This window comes from Ostrea edulis, chromosome 9 (genome assembly GCF_947568905.1).
Source record: "Ostrea edulis chromosome 9, xbOstEdul1.1, whole genome shotgun sequence".
Lineage (NCBI taxonomy): Eukaryota > Metazoa > Mollusca > Bivalvia > Ostreida > Ostreidae > Ostrea > Ostrea edulis.
This window is the reverse complement of record NC_079172.1, coordinates 72,220,660-72,240,235: the sequence shown is the minus strand read 5'-3', so window position 1 is coordinate 72,240,235 and position 19,576 is coordinate 72,220,660. Positions and strand designations below refer to the sequence as shown.

The window sequence follows — 19,576 nt, the reverse complement described above, 5'->3', positions numbered from 1 at the left end:
TTTGGATTTTGACTAAATCCTGTCCACCCCATCCCCAGGGTGACGAATTCATACACTTCAAAATATATGTCCCAAGCCCACCCAATTCTCTGGGTGACCATTTACTATTTATAAATGTACAAACCTTAAGCTTCCCAGTATTGTATTACGTCACTATCTAGCACTTTCAATTTGGACTTCAACAGCTGATTCATTCCACTCTGGAGTCACCTGTTCTTCACAACAAGACCTTTCCAAGGATGTGTCGCTTTACTATATTTTATAGAACAATATTGCATTTATTATTATTTTGTAATTCCGAAATTTACAATCACCCAGTAAATTCAACATTTGTGTTATCATACTATCATTCTGAACGTTTCAAGTATTCATTTAAATTTTTGACAATGCTATCGAACAAATATTCAAGTTGTGCTATATCACAAAACCGAAAGTAATGTCATCAAAAAGAAAAATATAGATCAATTTTAACTGAAGATCTAACGGATTTGAAAGTTTACAGAATTAGATCTGAAACAAAAACCTGAAAAGTTAGACTTTCAAAAATCACGTCCAGTTCCTAACAAACATTTTGATGGAAAAAAAATGGGCCTCATTTTGCACATTTACAAGCAATTATCTATCATCCGAACAAGTTCCGTGGTTTTCCTTGCTATGCGATACTGCGGTAATGGAAATACATTTTTGCAGTAAAATTTCTTGGACAGATCAGGACCATGCCATGAGACAACTTTCTTGATAAAATGATGTGAAATCACGCTGTAGTTTCCGATTGATTGATTGATTGTATCTTCTTTAACGTCTCTCTCTCGATCGATCGATCGATCGATCGATCGATCTCTCGATCGATCGATCGAATTTTCCACTCATATGTAGACGTCACAAAGACCGGTGAAGGTCTACAAATTTAGGCTCAGCGCTTTCGGCCATTGAACAGTGGGGGTTCTTTAGCGTGTCACACCTACTGAGACACGGGACATCATAGTTTCAGATATTTAAATACTAAGTACTTCGTTACTAGCTTGAAAATACGGATGTATATTTAATTTAATTTAGAAATTCATTTCAAAATTAAGGATTATCTCCCTCTTATCCTTAGACGAATTTGACTCCATATTTTTGGCACACTGTTTCCTCCTATAATAGCTCTAAAACTTCATTGTTATTTCGGGTTTCAAACATTTCGGTTGAGTATCATATAAGTTTTACATTAAATGAGAATGCTAGCAAATAGTAGAACCACAATCATAATGACGTCTTCCATTAAGAAAGAAGACCTTAACGATAAAGAAAAATTAGGGAGTCTTCCATTGAAAACGGATGAATCTAATGATAATAGAAAGTAAAGGGAGAATAAAACATGCCCTCCGTTTCGAAGAAGAAAATACAAAGTAAAACCAAGCCCAAGCTTCCTAACTATATTTGTGGATCATGAATATGTAAAGTCACTCATTTTTAAATCCTGTGATATATTTCAGAGCATGCACTGTGTGCAGTATATAAGCAAACTCCATAGGACCAGATGCTTAATAGTTTATTGAATGATGACGCAGCACGAGTGCCGCGGAGAGGGCGGGTATGGTTGGGCAGTGGTCCTCGCGTTGTTTGTTAACGTCCTCATTGTTGCAGGGTTACAGAGTTCATCTGGAATAATCCACACAGAACTGATGAGGACAACATCTGCTGACCTCTCTGTGATTGGCTGGATCGGTTCTCTACTCACCGGACTCTGCACAATCTCATGTGAGTATTTTAACCTGCTAAGCAATTAGTTGTCAAACAGTATTCAATATGGATGTAGAATATTCTGATAGAATAACTCACAATTTAGCTACAGTTGAATAGCTCCATGTTAGTCAAACTTGGTATATATGTATCCGGTGCCATGTCTCCATTTTTACAACGAAGGATCTACAGAACTACAGCTGTTTACGATTAAATGAAAAATCAAAAATATTAAATACTTTAGAATATAAATTCTGAAATTTCAACATTCAAACTTTCTTAAAGCAAACTATACCTTTTTATTTTTTATTCTGTTAACATTTCAAAATTTCTTTTTCCATGTACAAAAATGTCCTTATTATGTTCCAGCACCCATTGTGTCCGTCTTAACGAGGATCATACCATGCAGAGTGATTGCCATAATCGGAAATATCATGATCAGTCTTGGTTTTTTCTGTGCTTTCTTCACCTCTTCAGTTCCGGTGCTGATTTTGTGTTTGGGAGTTCTCCCTGGTAAGTATGCGATAATTTTGGTTGAAAAGGTAGATACCCAGTCCGAAGCTATAAATAAGTTTCATTGGTATATTAATTTTTCATTAACTTTAGGGAAGACCTATATTTTTTAAAGGGACGTTGTCAATGGCGCAGTTACTGTATCCACATCTAGGTAAATAAACTTAAATAAAAAAAACAAATATTTCGGAATCTTGCTGAAACATGAAGTTGGCAGGATCCATATTCATACCTAAGTTTCTGCAGTGTTTCAGTGAATTAATTCGATTCGTTTTTAAAAAATTAAATTTAATCAGTTACATTGTAGTCCAACCGTTATACACGTATGAATAATGAGCTCAAATACAGATTTCATAAATTTAGATTAATTTCCTAATTACTTTTATCATAATCATCACTTTATTAGCATTTCAATAATTTTTAATAATTAATTTTATAAGTAATTGATTTTGATAATTAATTTTAATCCTAATTAATTTTGATTTTAACCTCATGTATTTTCTCTCAATCGTAATCGTAGTTGGACTTTTGCGAGATGGGCTGACAATTACAGTCAATGTGACCTAATATCCCCATAAATATTTTAGGTCACCTGACCCAATGCAATTCGTCAGCATCCGTCGTCGTGCGCCGTGCGTGAACGCTTGACCATTCTTAACTTCTTCCTAATAATTGTTATTTATTTTTTTATTTTTTCAAATTTGGTATGAAGGATCTACGGGACAAGGGGGTATAAAGTATAACTTTCAGGACTTTTGCACCCCCGGGACCTTAAGGATGGAGCAAACATTGGCCAATGTTAAAAAAGCTTCCTCACATCTATAAGAAAAACTGAAAACATTGATCTGGTCATGTAGAGCTGGAAGGCCTCTACCGAAATTGTAAATTACATGATATCCGGAGTAGACGTTCTGACTCCAGTACGGGGCCAAACTGGGTACTAATATTTAGTGTTTATATGTAAACCATTTAAATCGCATATATCTTATTCAATGCTATGCTGTGGGCCTCTTGATTGTTAAATATCTTAGATGAAATAATTCCAGTTCCATCCCTCCAAGCTCTGTTTTTATATGGCAGTAATGAAAAGATTAATCGGAGACTGGGACAAGACTTATGGCTTTCATAACGTACTAGGATTAATTTTCAATATTTACGTACTTCATATGGGATAGAATGAATAGATATAAAAATCAACGGGGTTCGAATTCACTACTACCTAACATGGCTATTTCTACAAACGAAATATGAGTTCTCGGTTCACATGCGGCTTTAATAAATGTTTGGACATAAATATATTGGGAAAATATGGTAGGATTTTTTTTATATTATGACGCAAGAATACAGCGATCTGCGCCGTAAATCGAATATTCTTATAAGGGGTGGATTTGTAGCTCTCTGGTATGTCCAAATATTTCCCCCAGAGAGATAGAGATCTGCATTAGTGCAGATGCACACGTAATTCCCAATTGTAGGTACGTTCATCATGTTCGTCATTGTACCTGTGTGTGTTTGATTGAATAAAGCTCTATAACGACTTAGTACATCTACAGTGTATATGATAAAATAAAACTCAAAACTCCTGCATAAAAAACTTACATTCGATTTATCATGATGCAATGATTATTTTGGTCAAGTTTAAACAATGAATCAAGGTATCTGTGCAAGTTAAAATTTTATACTCAGGTATGCATGCATGAATGAAATGAATCAATAGCAATAGATATGAATGAAATTTATTATTCTTAAATAGATAAAACGAAGTCGATATATCTAAAGGTCACGCAAGGAGATATTTTCTTCTCAAGTAGAAGTTTTTGAATAAATTCTGCTTCATAAGAATATAAAAACAGGATAGCTGACAAAGGGACACAATTCGTACCTATATTTAATATTTAATGATAATTGTTTATTGACTTTGACAGGAATTGGCTCGAATCTCATTATCTTCTCCATCACAATGATACTCAAAGGATATTTTGTGAAGAGGCTGCCTCTCGCTTTCGGAATAGCGTTCTCTGGTGCGGGAATCGGCATGTTAAGTTTTCCGCCATTTTACGTTTACTTGCATTCGTCATTTGGAATAAAGGGAAGCTTCCTTTTGTGTTCGGCTGTTTGTTTGAATGGCATTGTGTTGTCCTGTCTAGCCAAACCGAATACATCTAAACTTCGGGGTAATTGCAAATGTTTGATACTTTAAAGTTTTAAAGTCGGTAGTTTTAATCTCAAAGTACGTTTACAAATTTCAACTTGTTCCTTTACTTCAGGAAAGACACCGGAACAGAGAGTATCCATGACGAAATTCTTCGACTTCAGCCTGTTTAATTCCTATAATTTCGTTTTGTTTGTCACGGCACACCTTGCTTTCAACATAGGAAACGTCGCTCCTTTTACATACCTACAAATCAAAGGACTGGAACTTGGCTTCTCAGAGCAATCGTCTGCTCTGTTTATAACAGCCTTGGGAGCCGGAAGTTCTGTTGCGAGAATAACATTTGGATGGTTCTCGGCAAAGTTTCCAAGAATTCGTATTCGATCATACCTGATTGTGGTGTTAGTGGCGAGTCTGTCCACTCTCCCAGTAGCCTTCACCAGCTCCTATCCACTGATATTAGTCTGCTCGGCATTGTTTGGTTCATGTGCAGGTAACATGTGCTATCATGAGGATACATGTATGCTTTCAATTCTAATAAACTCAGATACACACGAACATGTAATGTATTATTGGAATATTTCCAGCGTCCGTTTGTTTAAACTTCAGTAACTTTTCCTCAACAGCCATATCGGAATCTACATATTATTTTATGATATTAACGGCCTCATTTTGAAGAGAATATTGGAGTATACACGTATTTTCAAAATATGATAATAACTGCATCATTTCGAACAGAAACAATAATGAGAGATTTTGTGCATTCGGTTAATGGTTTCAATGAATTCATCAATTTTTATTTTCTTTTTGTTTCCTTAGGAATGGTCTCATAACAAAAATGAAATTGGAAATGGTGGGGTGATTCTAAATAACCAAAAATAGAGGGGTGTATTTTTGTCTTTTTTAGCCTCCTATAGTGAATACACTGGTCACCGTTAACCTGGCGTAAGGTAGAAGACAAGCACGGTTTACATTTCTTATTGCATTAATTGTAACCTGGAGACGTGAGTATCCACATGTTATACAACATACGCTGGGTGTAAGATTATATTATTTTATTTATTTTGCATCAATTTGCAGCTGTGTGCTAGACTCATTCCAGGATTACCGAGATCGTTGTCAACCAAGGACTCGCTCAACTTGCATGAAGGCTGACAAAAATGTCATAATACATGTAGCTGATACTTCTTTGAATTTCGTTAGTCACTGAAATACATTTTCTTTCTCAATCTAGGAGTTACCCATACAGAAATCCCCACGATAATCATCGGGATGATGGGAATTGACAGATTGGATAGCGCTTTATCTGTGGCTTATCTACAGCAAGGCATCGGATCCTTGATCGGAATTCCTCTCACAGGTGTGTATACCACAATTAACAACTCTATCATTGTTGTTTAAAATATCAAGCTTGAATATGTGCTTTAGGGTAAATGTCATGATGATTCAGAATTAGTATGGATTCGTATTGGAATGTTGGTACACTTTACACCTATGATTTTTTTATTACAGATATTGTATGTCGTAGTGTTGGCGACAACAACATATCCTTTATCTTCACCTTCGGCATCACTGCGTTAGCCTTTCTTCTTATGGTCCTTTCTTTCTACTTACCCAACAAACCATCACGGAATGTACAATCCCACGAGATCTTGACTAAATTCCCTGATCGGAAACCGGAAGTTTTTGTTATCGATGTATCAGAAACCAGAGGTCCTGCGGCGGCTTGATAATGGAGATCCGTCTGTTGTGTTCAATATTGCAATGGAAAAAAATAACTGTAACTCATTTGTACTATTTCTAACTGTCTCTAATGCAAAGAAAGACATTCAAATAAAAATTGACATACATGTTCGGAAGTCATCGTTGTGAATATAAAAAGACAAATGAGATGTCCTCAGTATTTTTCCTGATCAAAGCGCATGAATATATTCATTACAGAGAGGGTGTTGCACTTTACATCCGAGTAATTTTCTCTATACCTCTTGCGATTCCGAGGATGAAGGATAAAACTGCAGGTGTTCAAATAACTTGAAAAGTTGAGATAAAGATTGTCATCAGCGTATGAATCGAACTCGCGCGGTCATATTTCAAATGTCATGTTTCCTAAGTGTGAGGGGGAAAGTGGTGAAGTTCTAAGCTCAAACTAAACACCTCAATGTCATGGCTACCCTGCGAGCAGCTAAAGATGAACTACATGTGTATTTTAAAAAATGTCTAACTCAAATTCCATGAAAGGTCTTTCACTGCCTACAAGGGTCATTTTGAAGTACGTCCTCGCTTTGGGTTTGGTATGTCCAAGCATAGCAGACTATAAAGCCTGGCCTGGCCTCAGTTTTGGCCTCGAAAATTGTTTTGGCTTCAGACGGTTTTAGTTTTTAGAAGTCATAGCAGATAAATGATGTATTTTTGTTGTTTTGTAAATGTGCACTTTAAAATAATTATGGACTACCACCAACCTGATTGATTTTATTGAATATCTATTGATTAGTTTATGGATAAAATAATTTTCTTTTCCATTGCTAATTTATTTACTAATGAATGCCAAACAAGTATACACTGTTGACCGGTCACATCCGCCGTGAGCCCTATATCTTGATTAGGTAAACATGGTTATCCGTAGTCAAAATCAGTGTGTAAAGAACGGTCTAACAATCGGTATGAAACATGTCAGACAGTATTTGACCCAATGATAAGTTGTATTGACGAACTAGATCGTTATAATGACCATAGAATTTGCGAAATACTGACTTCAATCGACATTGTTGAAACCTCTGAACCATCAACTTGTTTGTCAATAGCTTGCCTCGATTTAAAAACTGACTATACGCAGAACAAGCTCTTGCATATCGAATCAGTTGAGCGATATAAACAACATTTGCAGGTAATAATGGAATATTGCTACATAAATATGGAAGGTTACCGATAGAGAAGCTGAAATCATTCCGTTTATCATACAGTTGAGTTGTCAGTTTGCGGTTGTCTACTTTCAATAAAATATTTAAGAATGAAGCAGAAGTGGACGACTCTGTGGTGTCTTTTATTTCGAGCTCACAGGGATATATCGATTCGACATATGAATGAAAGTTATTATTGATAATAGACAAAACGTCGTCGAAATATCTAAATATCGAATTGAAGGCCACAGCAAGAGATTTTTTCTTCTCACGTAGAAGTTTTTGAATAAATTTTGCTACATATGAATATAAAAACAGGTCAGCTAACAAAGGAGCACAATTCGTGACCATAGGAATTCCAACAGACTTTTGGAAGACCTGATCACAAAATGCCACGATGTTGTTGTCAATGAGGAACTTTATATATTTTTATGTTAACTTCAGAGTACTTTTGCTCGGAATCAGAGTGGTGTTTAACAAAGTCAGGTTTTGGATGACTGAGCACTAGATATGAATATTTCCTTTTTCCAATTTTGTTGAAGAAGCAACTGTCTATGAAATCAAAAAGTCTAGTCTTTAATCTATCGTGAGGAATGGTTGTGTATAGTGTTGAAAAGTCTCAGGTTTTGATGTTATTGACTTGGGAAAGGTTTTGCGATTTCAAGTTTACTAAAAAGTTCTTTAGAAGTTTTTAGAATGCACATTTGATTAACATCACTTCTGGCATATGTAGTCGCACTGTAAGTTTGGAGTTTCTACTTCACAGCCATTAATATTTTCGTGAGGAGCTTGGTAGAGCACTTATCCAGAAATGTATCTTTGTAAGGGCTTTTATGTAGTTTAGGAATCCAGTATAGGTACGGTAACTCATCTTCATTCAACCCATTGACTGGGATATCAAATGTATTTAAAACTCAAGCATGGTTTTGAAGAATTTCATCTTTTAAAAAGGCAGATGGAGCATAAGTACGATTACCAAAAGTGGCATTAATGCCAAGTTCGTTTAAAATACAGTTGTAATAATGAGCCTTACAAATAAAGACAATGTTGTTACTAGTTTCGTCCGCTGAAACCAAAACATATATTCCTCATGTAACCTATTTAATTCTTTTATCACTTCTGATTTTTTAAACACAGAAGGATAGATGGTACGTACTATTGTTTTAATATGTCTAATGTGGGATTTTAATATTCCTATTATGTTTTTTAACCCATTTTGACAATGTATCAAGTTCTTTTTCCTATTTTGCCCATCGTCTGGCGTAATCTTTGACAGAGTTAAAAATAGAGATAAAGTTCTGTCGCCAATTAAAAGACCGAGGTTCTCTGTATTTAGGACCTTTTAGAATAAGTGATTTGAGGTCCTCATTTTCAACTATATCAACATCATCAGTAATGCCATGTCCAGCTGGACTATAGTTAAAAGAATGTGAAGAACAAGAACACGTTGGTAGATTACGTATAAGATGATCTATATCTAAACACAATCTAATTAAAATTACACTTGTATATCCGCTCCTCTACGATATGCTTCAATGCTTGTAGAGGAGCGGAAATACAAGTATAATTTTAATTAGATTGTATCTAGGCACGGCAAAGTTTATAATTAAAAAGTTTGGATGCAATAGTAGAAGTATAGCTGTGGGACATGCAGAGTGTAGACTTGAATTTGAAATAAGTTGGAATACACGACTGAACCGTTTTATGACGAAGAATGTTGCTTATGTCGACGTTTTCTATTCCTTTGTTTGTAAATTTGAGCTTAAGGAACTGGCGGCATGATTTGGAAGGAATACCATCCATGACCCGTGCTGGTTTAAAGAGCCGGTGATAGGCAACATCCATAATCATACAGTTCAGTCTATATTCAGGTGTTGAAAAATTCAAGTATAGACTAGCTATAGCTTCTTCAAATAACGTATGTAAAACTCTCAATGAAACAGAGTAAAGTTTTGTACGAATATGATGTGGACTTAATTGTCTGTTGACGTAAGGTAAACGTGAATCAAACCTGACATCATTTATACTTGGTCTTTTATATAAAATATGTCCATGACTGCGCTTCCGTCTTTGAGTATTAGGAAAGAGTCCCATCACATTCACGTTATTTCCTTGTGGACTAGTCAAATTTCCCCACATCATATACATTGTCATTGCATCCACATGGAAATACAGTGCCTAGGGTCATGATCCAGTGATCTTCTCGTTGTATACGAAAAGTGGTGCTTAATGTTGGATTGTTTGTGTGATGGTAATTTTTGTTCCAAAATACTTTCCCTCATGGACAAGATGGAGTGATCTGGTGCATTAAAATGCTTGAAAAGAAGTTGGTTACAACCATTATTTATTTGAAATTTATGCCCAGATCCTCCTGGGCGCCTGGTCCCGCCGCTGGTGTGTCCAGGGGTCCGTGTTTGCCCAACTGCCTGTTCTGTGTTGCTTATAGTAGTTTTGAGATTGATCACTGTTCGTTATCTTCACCTTACATTAAGTGAACCCTTGGTTTCTCCAATATAAATTAAACCACACAGGTTACACGCAATGGCGTAGACAACGTTAGATTTCTAAGTCAAATTATCAAAAGTTTTGGTACAGAAACTACGTACAGTGAGATTATTACTAAATGAATTTCTAGTGATCAGTATATCACAGATTTTGCCATTTTTTGTAGAGCATTTTGATATTGAGCACATGGGGTCTGAAAAGGAATTATCAAAAATATCTCTTAAAGGAACAGTCTTTAATTTGGGTAACAGAATTTTGGTTTCTGTATCAAAGCTGACAATCTGTCGATTGTATATAAGAGAAATCTTTGATATCTCGAAGGATAATCCGAGGGACACCAAACGATCTGTAGGAGCCTGTGTTCCTTATACACTCCACAGAGTGATCGACACCTTTTTATATTGGGCGACGTCTCAGACAGTATTGTTTCGTTATTGTGTATATTCATGAAGGAACATGTATCGAGCGACAAGTATCCTCGGGGACAGACTGTCCACCAGCATAGATACAAGCTCGATGGTTAAATGAAAGGTGAAGATAACGAACAGTGATCAATCTCATAACTCCTATAAGCAATACAAAATAGATAGTTGGGCAAACACAGACCCTGGACACATCAGAGGTGGGATCAGGTGCCTAGGAGGAGTAAGCATCCCCTGTCGACCGGTAACACCCGCAGTGAGCCCTGTATCCTGATCAGGTAAACGGGGTTATCCATAGTCACAATCAGTGTACCAAGAACGGCCTAACAATCGGTATGAAACAGTCAGACAGCATTTGACTCGCTGATAGGTTGTATTGGCAAACTAGATAAATTGTTAGACCGTTCTTGGCACACTGATTGTGACTACGGATAACTCCGTTTATCTAATTAAGATATACCGGTAGGGCTCACGGCTGATATGACCGGTCGAGAGGGGATGCTTATTTCTCCTTAGCACCTGATTCCACCTTTCGTGTCTCCAGGGGTCCCTGTTGTCCCAACTCTCTATTTTGTATTGCTTATAGGAGTTATGAGATTGATCATTGTTTGTTATCTTCTCCTTTCATGGTTCTCCCTGAAATGATATGATACTGTGGAAACGGCAATTCATTTTTTAGTGAAATACGAAATCAGGACCATATTATGACACACCTTCCTTGATAAAATGATGTGAAAAAACGCAGTAGTCTCAAGAAATTTAAATGAGAAGGCTAAGAAAGAGTAGAAACCACTAACTTTCCCATTGAAATAGAAGACCTTAACAATAAAGAAAATCGGGAAGTTTCAGATGCTTAATAGTTTACTGAGTGATGACGCAGCATGAAAGCCCCGGTGAGGGCGGGTATGGTTGGATCGTGGTGCTCGTGTTGTTTGTTAACGTCCTCATTTTTGCAAGGTTACAGAGTTCATCTGGAATAATCCACACAGAACTGATGAGGACAAAATCTGTTGACCTCTCTGTGATTGGCTGGATCGGGTCTCTACTCTCTGGACTCTGCACGCTCGTTTGTACGTATAAGCAATTAGTTATCAAGCAATTTTCAATACCATTGTATTATACTCTGATAGAATAACTCACAATTTAGCTACAGTCTAATAGTTCCATGTTAGTAAAACTTGGGATATGGTATCAGGAGTCATGTCTTCATATCTACAGAACTGCAGCTGCTTACGATGATATGGGAAAATCAAAAATAGGAAATACTTTAGAATATAAATTCTGAAATTTCAATATTCGAACTTTCTTAATGCAAACTATACCTTTTAATTTTTTGATTTTGTTCGCATTTTAAAATTTCTTTTTCTGCGTATAAAAATGTTCCAATTGTGTTCCAGCACCCATTGTGTCCGTTTTAACGAGGATCATACCATGCAGAGTACTTGCCATAATAGGAAATATTATGATCAGTTTTGGTTTTTTCTGTGCTTTCTTCACCTCGTCAGTTCCGGTGCTGATTTTGTGTTTAGGAGTTCTCCCTGGTGAGTATGCGACAATTTTGGTTGAAACGCTAGATACTCAGCTAGTAGCTTTCGTTTCAAAGCATATCAATCTACTATTAACTTTAAGAAATAATGAGCCCCTAGCATCAAAATCTGTGCATTGAAAGGATTGCATTGGAAATAAGCGTTTCGCTTTGATAGTTTATCCTTGGCAGAGACATACGTATATTATCTCCCTATCTTTCATGCAATAATTGTACATGTATATTATACATGTCTCTTTCCTTATTATGGACCTCCTATTTGTATGTATATACGGAACAAACATTTATTTCTAAGACTTAAAGTTTGTATAAATTGCAAGGGGTCAATTTCAGTGGCGCACTTTCCATATCTAGATAAATAAACTTTTTAAAAAAAGAACACGCGAACAATTAATTTCATTGTATCAGCGATTAATTCCACTTTGATGACAATAATAATAAAATGATGATGGTGATAAATCGTATTGACAATGCTTTTGGTACCGTTTCTCTGCTCGCATTAATGCAGATTCTCTGCAGGCTTTTCCCTTTATCCGACTTATTGGACATCAATTGGTTCATCTAATACTAGGATAAGTCTTCCGATACTAAAATCGAATCGTTTGAAATCAAATTTGTTCTGTTGCATCGTAGACGGGTGGGTGTAAATGTAGTCCGGGCATATGTCCCGCGTTTTCCGATATTGATGTTCGCTGCGCAGCTGAGTTAAGGCTATCCGAGAAAAATCACAGTGTTGTTATAAATGTACCTCTGTGCACTTCGCACCATATGACGTCACAATGAAAAAGTATGTCACAGCGTACATGTTCTGATAGTTGTATCGCGGGGAAAATGTCATAATATTTTGTCGTTATTTACAACTGTTATCAAGTGATAAGCTGTATACGTGAAAATATATCTTGTCAAATGAATATATATATATATAATATATATTATTCCTTTATGATATCAAATCATTTTCCATTTTTAAGATAAAGTATGCACGAAGGCGATATTCATATTATATTATGACCTTCAAATCGCCCCTAATCTGAATAAAAAATCCCCTCATGTTCATAAATTATCTCATACTACAGAAACTGCGGCAAAGTTCAGGTTCATCTGCTATAAAAAAAAAAAACAATATGATTTTTTCTGCTATATAATCTAGATATATTTATGCGTTTGGAAAGTGCGGTGAGCAATTTTTGCCTTGTATATTAACGGTATGATATATAAACAAATGTGGACAACCCCGGTAATTCGCTGATGACTGTTGATATGTTGTTAAATTACAGTTAGTTCGAGTATGCATTTGCTTTCAACACTTTTCATGTTAAGGATTTTTATTTTTTTCTGAGAATATCAATAAAAATTCAGCTGGTTACCCGCATGAAACTGAACTTTTGTTCACAAGTAGGGCCTCTTGCTGTTTTCCAAAAATAAAGTGTTACCGTGATATTTAAGTGACGTCACGGGAAATTACCATGAGGGGAATTTACGGTAGCCCAATCACAGTCAACATATGGGTAGTATCGTTTCAGTGTTTAGCCGTAACAAGCAGGGCCGTAAATTAACCTTCAATTTGGAGGAGGCAGGAAATTAGGCGGGGGTCTGGGGGCCGCCCAGGCCCCCAGACGCTGAGCACATTTTGTGCATACTGAACACGTTTCGTGCAAAATCCTTGATTCTAGGGCCTTCTAAGATGTTACTTGACTAACTCATTCTAAAAGAAAGATTTGGAATGCTTTTTAAGGGAGGTATCATGTTCTTAGTTATTGGAAACAACATAAATTCTAATGAACTTTAAATTTTAATTATTTTTTTTTGGCCCAAAAGTTGGAGGAGGCAGCTGCCTCCTCCGCCTCCATGTAATTTACGGCCCTGACAAGTGTAATGGTACCTGTGATTTGAGGTGCAATTTCACCCCATGATTATTGTGCATTTAACTATGGAAGCCCTTAACCTAACTGCGTGATTTATCGTTATACGTTGGTTTTTATTCAAATATCTTACTAAGTGTGTTATAAGACAATCACCAAGAATTTTCATTGTGACGTTGGTGTATGGAAATTGCCGAATCATTTAACAAATGACTTTTATTTATTCTTTGGGGTGTAAAAGTAGTCCCTAAGATTTTATGAAGAAAACGAATTTCCGGTTTTTGTTTTCGCCTCGTTAATAATTAAAATGAAGTTTTTAATGTGTTTTAATTTGCTGTTGATTTTGCTTAGATATTGTTTGATATCAGAACAAAAGGATTTACTAAATATTCAACATGTTATATGAATACTCGTCCTTCTTTTTATGAGGCATCGTTTCGATGGTTGCCCCGACAAGACTAGTCTAAACATAATACCGGAACAACGTGTGACAGTTTGAACCCGTTTTATGAATAGCTAGGTAAATGTTTTGAAGTGCACGTTTAGTCAGGAAATTTAATTATAACTGATATATAACGTGATACAATTTACAACAAGTGTAAATTATGAGCATTGAAATTGAATGGTCAAAGTCTTTAACTTGCGTTATTGGATTTGGTGTCGATAAAGGATAAAGAGCGTTTACTATATTAATCAGTGTAATCCTATAAAATAACCAGTAATAAGGGTGTCTTAGGATTATCAACAGGGTACAATATTTAAAGATCATAAGTGTTTTAGACATAAACGAGGCGAAAACAAAAGCCGGAAATGCCTTTTCTTCGTAAAATTTTCGGGACTACCTTTCCATTCTAAGGAATAAATAACAGCAGCCATTTATTAAATAATTAGGCAATTTTCATACGCCACATTCACAATTAAGACTCTTAGTGATCGCTTTAAAACATATTAAGTAAGATATTTAAAGAAAAACTATAATATAACGATAAATCGGCGAATATTAATATCGGACATCGGGGGGGGGGGGGTATATGTTCCGGGACATATTTCCCGGACTACATTTAGACCCACCCATCGTAGACCAACCGGTATATATATGTATAGAGTATTTTGTGAATTAACTCACATATATATTTGATTATTTTAGATTAATTTCTTAAACAATCTTAATTTTGACGACATTTATCTTCCACAAATCTTCATGGAAGATAAGTTATTCCGTTTCCCATAGAGAAGTCATAATGGAGGGTAAAATAAATAATACGAAGACAATATCTGATGTTCATTCAAAACAAGTGAAATGACTTTGAAACAGAATTCAAAAGTTTAAGAGTGATATATATATATATATATATATATATATATAAATTGCATGATATTCATTGTTTTGTTGTAGGATATAGAAATTGATTTCATTATTGAGACAGGATTTAAAGCGATATATATTTTCACGAGTGTGAAGCACTCGTAAAAATGTATGTTAAAGAATTATCCTGTCTCACCAGTGAAATAACTTTTATATGCAACAACAAAACATCAAATTTTTTTCTTCTTACATTTTCATCGGTGTTTCTTTCACCCCTTTTAATTGTCTTTTCTTCGACGTACACAAAAATATTGCGCAGAAAATGAAGCACCTTAAGAAATATGAGAAAGGTATATGTAACAATTACACAATGTTGACACAATTCTATTTTGTCTACCTGAATATAAAACATAATTTAGATATCAACACAAGTGTACGTGATCATGGAGCTGTAAATATCGCAGGAGAATATTCCAGCAATTCATTAGTTCTGATTATTATTTTCGCATTGTGATAATATCACTTTTGTTATTTTCACCGTGTTAAAATAGTAACTGTGGAAATATCAAATTATACATAATGAATAGATTATTGAATTTCACAAGAATTGTAATAATTTGGAGCAGTGAATATTTAATGATAATTATTTGCTGAAATTGACAGGAATTGGCTCAAATATAATTCTTTTCTCCATCACAATGATACTCAAAGGATATTTTGTGAAGAGGCTACCTCTCGCTTACGGAATAGCGTTCTCTGGGATTGGAATTGGTATGTTAAGTTTCCCGCCATTTTATGTTTACTTGCTCACGACGTTTGGTACAAACGGAAGCTTCCTTCTGTGTTCGGCTGTTTGTTTGAATGGGATGGTGTTGTCCTGTCTATCCAAACCGAATGCATCTAAACTCCGGGGTAATTGCAAATCTTTGATACTTAATTTTCGAAATCTGTAGTTTTAATCTCAAAGCACGTTTACAAATTTCAAGTTGTTTCTTTTCTTCAGAACAAAGCGTATCCATGACGAAATTCTTCGACTTTAGCCTGTTTAAATCGTATAATTTTGTTTTGTACGTAACGGCCCATCTTGCTTTCAACATTGGATACGCCGCTCCTTTTACATACCTACAAATCAAAGGACTGGAGCTTGGCTTCTCAGAGCAATCGTCTGCTCTGTTTATAACAGCCTTGGGAACCGGAAGTTCTGTTGCGAGAATAACATTTGGATGGTTCTCGGGAAAGTTTCCAAGTATTCGTATTCGATCATACCTGATTGTGGTGTTAATGGCGAGTCTGTCCACTCTTCCAGTAGCCTTCACCAGCTCCTATCCACTGATATTAGTCTGCTCGGCATTGTTTGGTTCATGTGCAGGTAACGTGTGATGTCATGAAGAACTGCGTCAGTAGATACATGTATGTTTTCATTTTTTTTCAATCAACTAACATATGCAAGTGCATACACTGCTACTATCGGAATATTTCCAATGTCCGTTTGTTTAAGCTTCTATAATTCTGCAACTACATTGGAGTATACACATTTTTTATGATAAAAGTTGCATCATTTTATGCATTGACCTGATCAACTTATGGGGCTCATGGCGGGTGTGACCGGTCGACAGGGAATGCTTAATCATCCTAGCCACCTGATTCCCCCTATGTTTGCCCAACTTTCTATTTTGCGCAAGAGGCGACTAAATGGGGCGGTCCGTCGGATGAGACCGCTAAACAGGTCACGTGTCACAGCAGGTGTGGTACGATAAAGATCCCTCCCTGCTCAATGTCCATAAGCGCAGAGCATAGGCCTAAATTTTGCAGCCCTTCGCCGGCAGTGGTGACGTCTCCATTGGGTCAAATGCTGTCTGACATGTTTCATACCGATTGTTAGTCCGTTCTTGGCATACTGATTTTGACTACCAATAACTCCGTTTACCTGATCAGGATACAGGGTTCATAGCGGGTGTTACCGGTTGACAGGGGATGCTTACTCCTCCTAGGCACCTGATCCCACCTCTGGTGTGTCCAGGGGTCCGTGTTTGCCCAACTATCTATTTTACACTGCTTATAGGAGTTATGAGATTGTGAATGCAATGATCACTGTTAACCTGATTTTAGGTAGAAGACAAACACTGAACATGATGAAATTGGAAATGGTGGTGTGATTCTAAATCATGAAAAAAAAAACAATCTTCTGTCGTTCCGTATAGTGAATACATTGGTCACCGTTAAATTGGCTAAAGGAAGAAGACATGGAGACCGACAAAATACGTCATAATAGCTGACACGTCATTGAATTCAGCAAGTCACTGAAATACGTATTTTTATTTCTAGGAGTTACCCATACAGAAATCCCCACGGTAATTATTGGGATGATGGGAATTGACAGATTGGATAGCGCTTTATCTGTGGCTTATCTACAGCAAGGCATCGGATCCTTGATCGGAATTCCTCTCACAGGTGTGTATACCATAATTAACAACTCTATCATTGTTGTTTAAAATATCAAGCTTGAATATGTGCTTTAGAGTACATGCCGTGATGATTCAGGATTAGTATGGATTCGTATTGGAATGCTGGTACACTTTACAACTATGCTTTTTTATTACAGATATTGTATGTCGTAGTGCTGGAGACAACAACGTGTAATTCATCTTCACCTTCGGCATCACTGCGTTAGCCTTTCTCCTTATGGTCCTTTCTTTCTACTTACCCAACAAAGCACCACGAAATGTACAATCCCACGAGATCTCGACAACATTGCCTGAACCGAAACCGGAAGTCTTTGTCATCGACGTATCAGAAACCAGAGGTCCAGTGGCGACTTGATAATGGAGATCCGTCTGTTGTGCTCACTGTCACAATGAAAAAATAACTGCATACTGTAACATATTTGTATCATATATAATTGTCTCTAGTGCAAAGAAAGACATTAAAAGAAAATTGACATACACGTTTGGAATTCAGAGACATGTCGTCATGAATAGAAGATTACAACAGAGATATCCTCGGTATTTTTCCTGATCAAAGCGGGCGAATAGTTTCCCTACAAAGGGGGCGTTGCACTAATATCCCACTGAATATCATTATGATATTTCCTATACGTGTTGCGGTTCCGGGGATAAAAAAAAAAACCAGCAGGTTTACAAACGTCTTCAAGAGTTGAGATAAAGATTGCCATTGAATGACGTTGAGCAGAATTGTAATCATGACTCCTTCAGTGGGAGGAGAAAAGTCGAGCATTGAAAAGATCAAACTAAACACGTCAATGTTACGGGTGCCACGTGAGCAATTAAAGATGAAATCTTAAAATTTGACTAACTCAAAGTTTATTAAAGCCCCTCCACTGTGCTTTCAAAGGTCATTTTCCAGTATTATGTAATACTTACATTTGATTGACACCTGTGACCTAGATTGTTCTTGTTTTCTCGATGTTTATCAATTCAGTAGAAAGATGATATAACACTGATTACTTTTTAACTGTGTCTTTTATGAATGTTTCGGAGATTACGTTGTGCTCTGGTAAAAACAAAAGGCATTTTACGAATTGTGCATTAAACGCATTTTTCGGATATATATTTAAGGAATTAACAGGAATTTAATTGACAGGTTTGTGTTAAATTTTATCAATCACTGTAGATTGTTATTATTCGCCGATCGCAAGTTGGTATTTTGTTATTGTATAAATTTCTTTCAATAATTGTAAATAAATATTATTAATTGTTTAAATTATCTTTGTTAGTAAATTCTGTTGTGTTATTAAGGGGTAATTTGACTCATAACAGAATTGGGGGCTCGTCTGGCATAAGGATAAAAAAAACTATCGCATTTTTTCACGATTTGTATTTCATTCTTTCTGAGTTGATTGAATTTTAAAGTCAGCAGAATTTACCATGTTTTCAGTCACAAATTTTCTAGACTCACCGAAAAAAATATGCTGGAGAACCTCATTGACAATATCTTCGTAGTCTTTGCTGATCAGGTACGGAAGCCCATTTTGGGTCTATCAAAAATATATTTCTAATTTGAAAATAACGAATTTCAGAATTCGTTATTTCGATTTTAATTCGTTATTTCAAACATTAAAATTCGTTATAACGGATTAAATTCGTTATAACGAATTTGTAAACTTCGTAATAACGGATTTCAAAATTTGAAATAACGAATTTCGAAATTCGTTATATTAAATTACATAATTCATTACAGCAAATTTTTAAAAACTTTTACTGATGAATAGGTGAAGATAACGAACAGTGATCAGTCTCATAACTCCTATAAAGAATACAAACTTAAGAGTTGGACAAACACGGACCCCTCAATATACCAGAGGTGGGATCAGGTGCCCGATCTTGCGACATTTTCATCCAACTACATTTTATTAACTACTCGTTTTAACAAATTGTATTAATTTGTTTTAATGAATCAAAATCCGTTTTAATGAATGAAAAAATATATAATTTCAAATTATTTAATCTATTCTTACTAATTTTGCAATTTGTTATCACGAATTATTTACTAATTTTATATCAACGATTTTATAAATCGTTATATTGAATTTGACAATTTGAATGAAAAAATATATAATTTCAAATTATTTAATCTATTCTTACTAATTTTGCAATTTGTTATCACGAATTATTTACTAATTTGATATCAA

General features: G+C 35.7%; 1 protein-coding gene and 1 pseudogene across 1 annotated transcript; both read left to right on the top strand.

The window, feature by feature from the left end:
* Positions 1 to 1,523: 1,523 nt before the first annotated feature.
* Positions 1,524 to 6,241, top strand: LOC130046321 (monocarboxylate transporter 2-like). Its single transcript, XM_048891285.2, has 6 exons — positions 1,524 to 1,743; positions 2,095 to 2,238; positions 4,164 to 4,412; positions 4,506 to 4,883; positions 5,625 to 5,750; positions 5,903 to 6,241. Exons 1-6 carry the CDS (start codon positions 1,542 to 1,544, stop codon positions 6,118 to 6,120), a joined length of 1,317 nt encoding a protein of 438 aa, XP_048747242.2. The 5' UTR covers positions 1,524 to 1,541; the 3' UTR covers positions 6,121 to 6,241.
* Positions 6,242 to 11,085: 4,844 nt separating this feature from the next.
* LOC125659575 (monocarboxylate transporter 12-like) lies at positions 11,086 to 18,887 on the top strand (annotated as a pseudogene).
* The last annotated feature ends 689 nt before the right edge of the window (positions 18,888 to 19,576 follow it).

Excerpts from the sequence above, each read along its gene's own strand:
- LOC130046321 (XM_048891285.2), top strand. The coding sequence starts at position 1,542 with ATGATGACGCAGCACGAGTGCCGCGGAGAGGGCGGGTATGGTTGGGCA. Across the intron at positions 1,744-2,094 it reads CGGACTCTGCACAATCTCAT|CACCCATTGTGTCCGTCTTA; the intron begins GTGAGTATTTTA and ends ATTATGTTCCAG. Across the intron at positions 5,751-5,902 it reads GATCGGAATTCCTCTCACAG|ATATTGTATGTCGTAGTGTT; the intron begins GTGTGTATACCA and ends TTTTTATTACAG.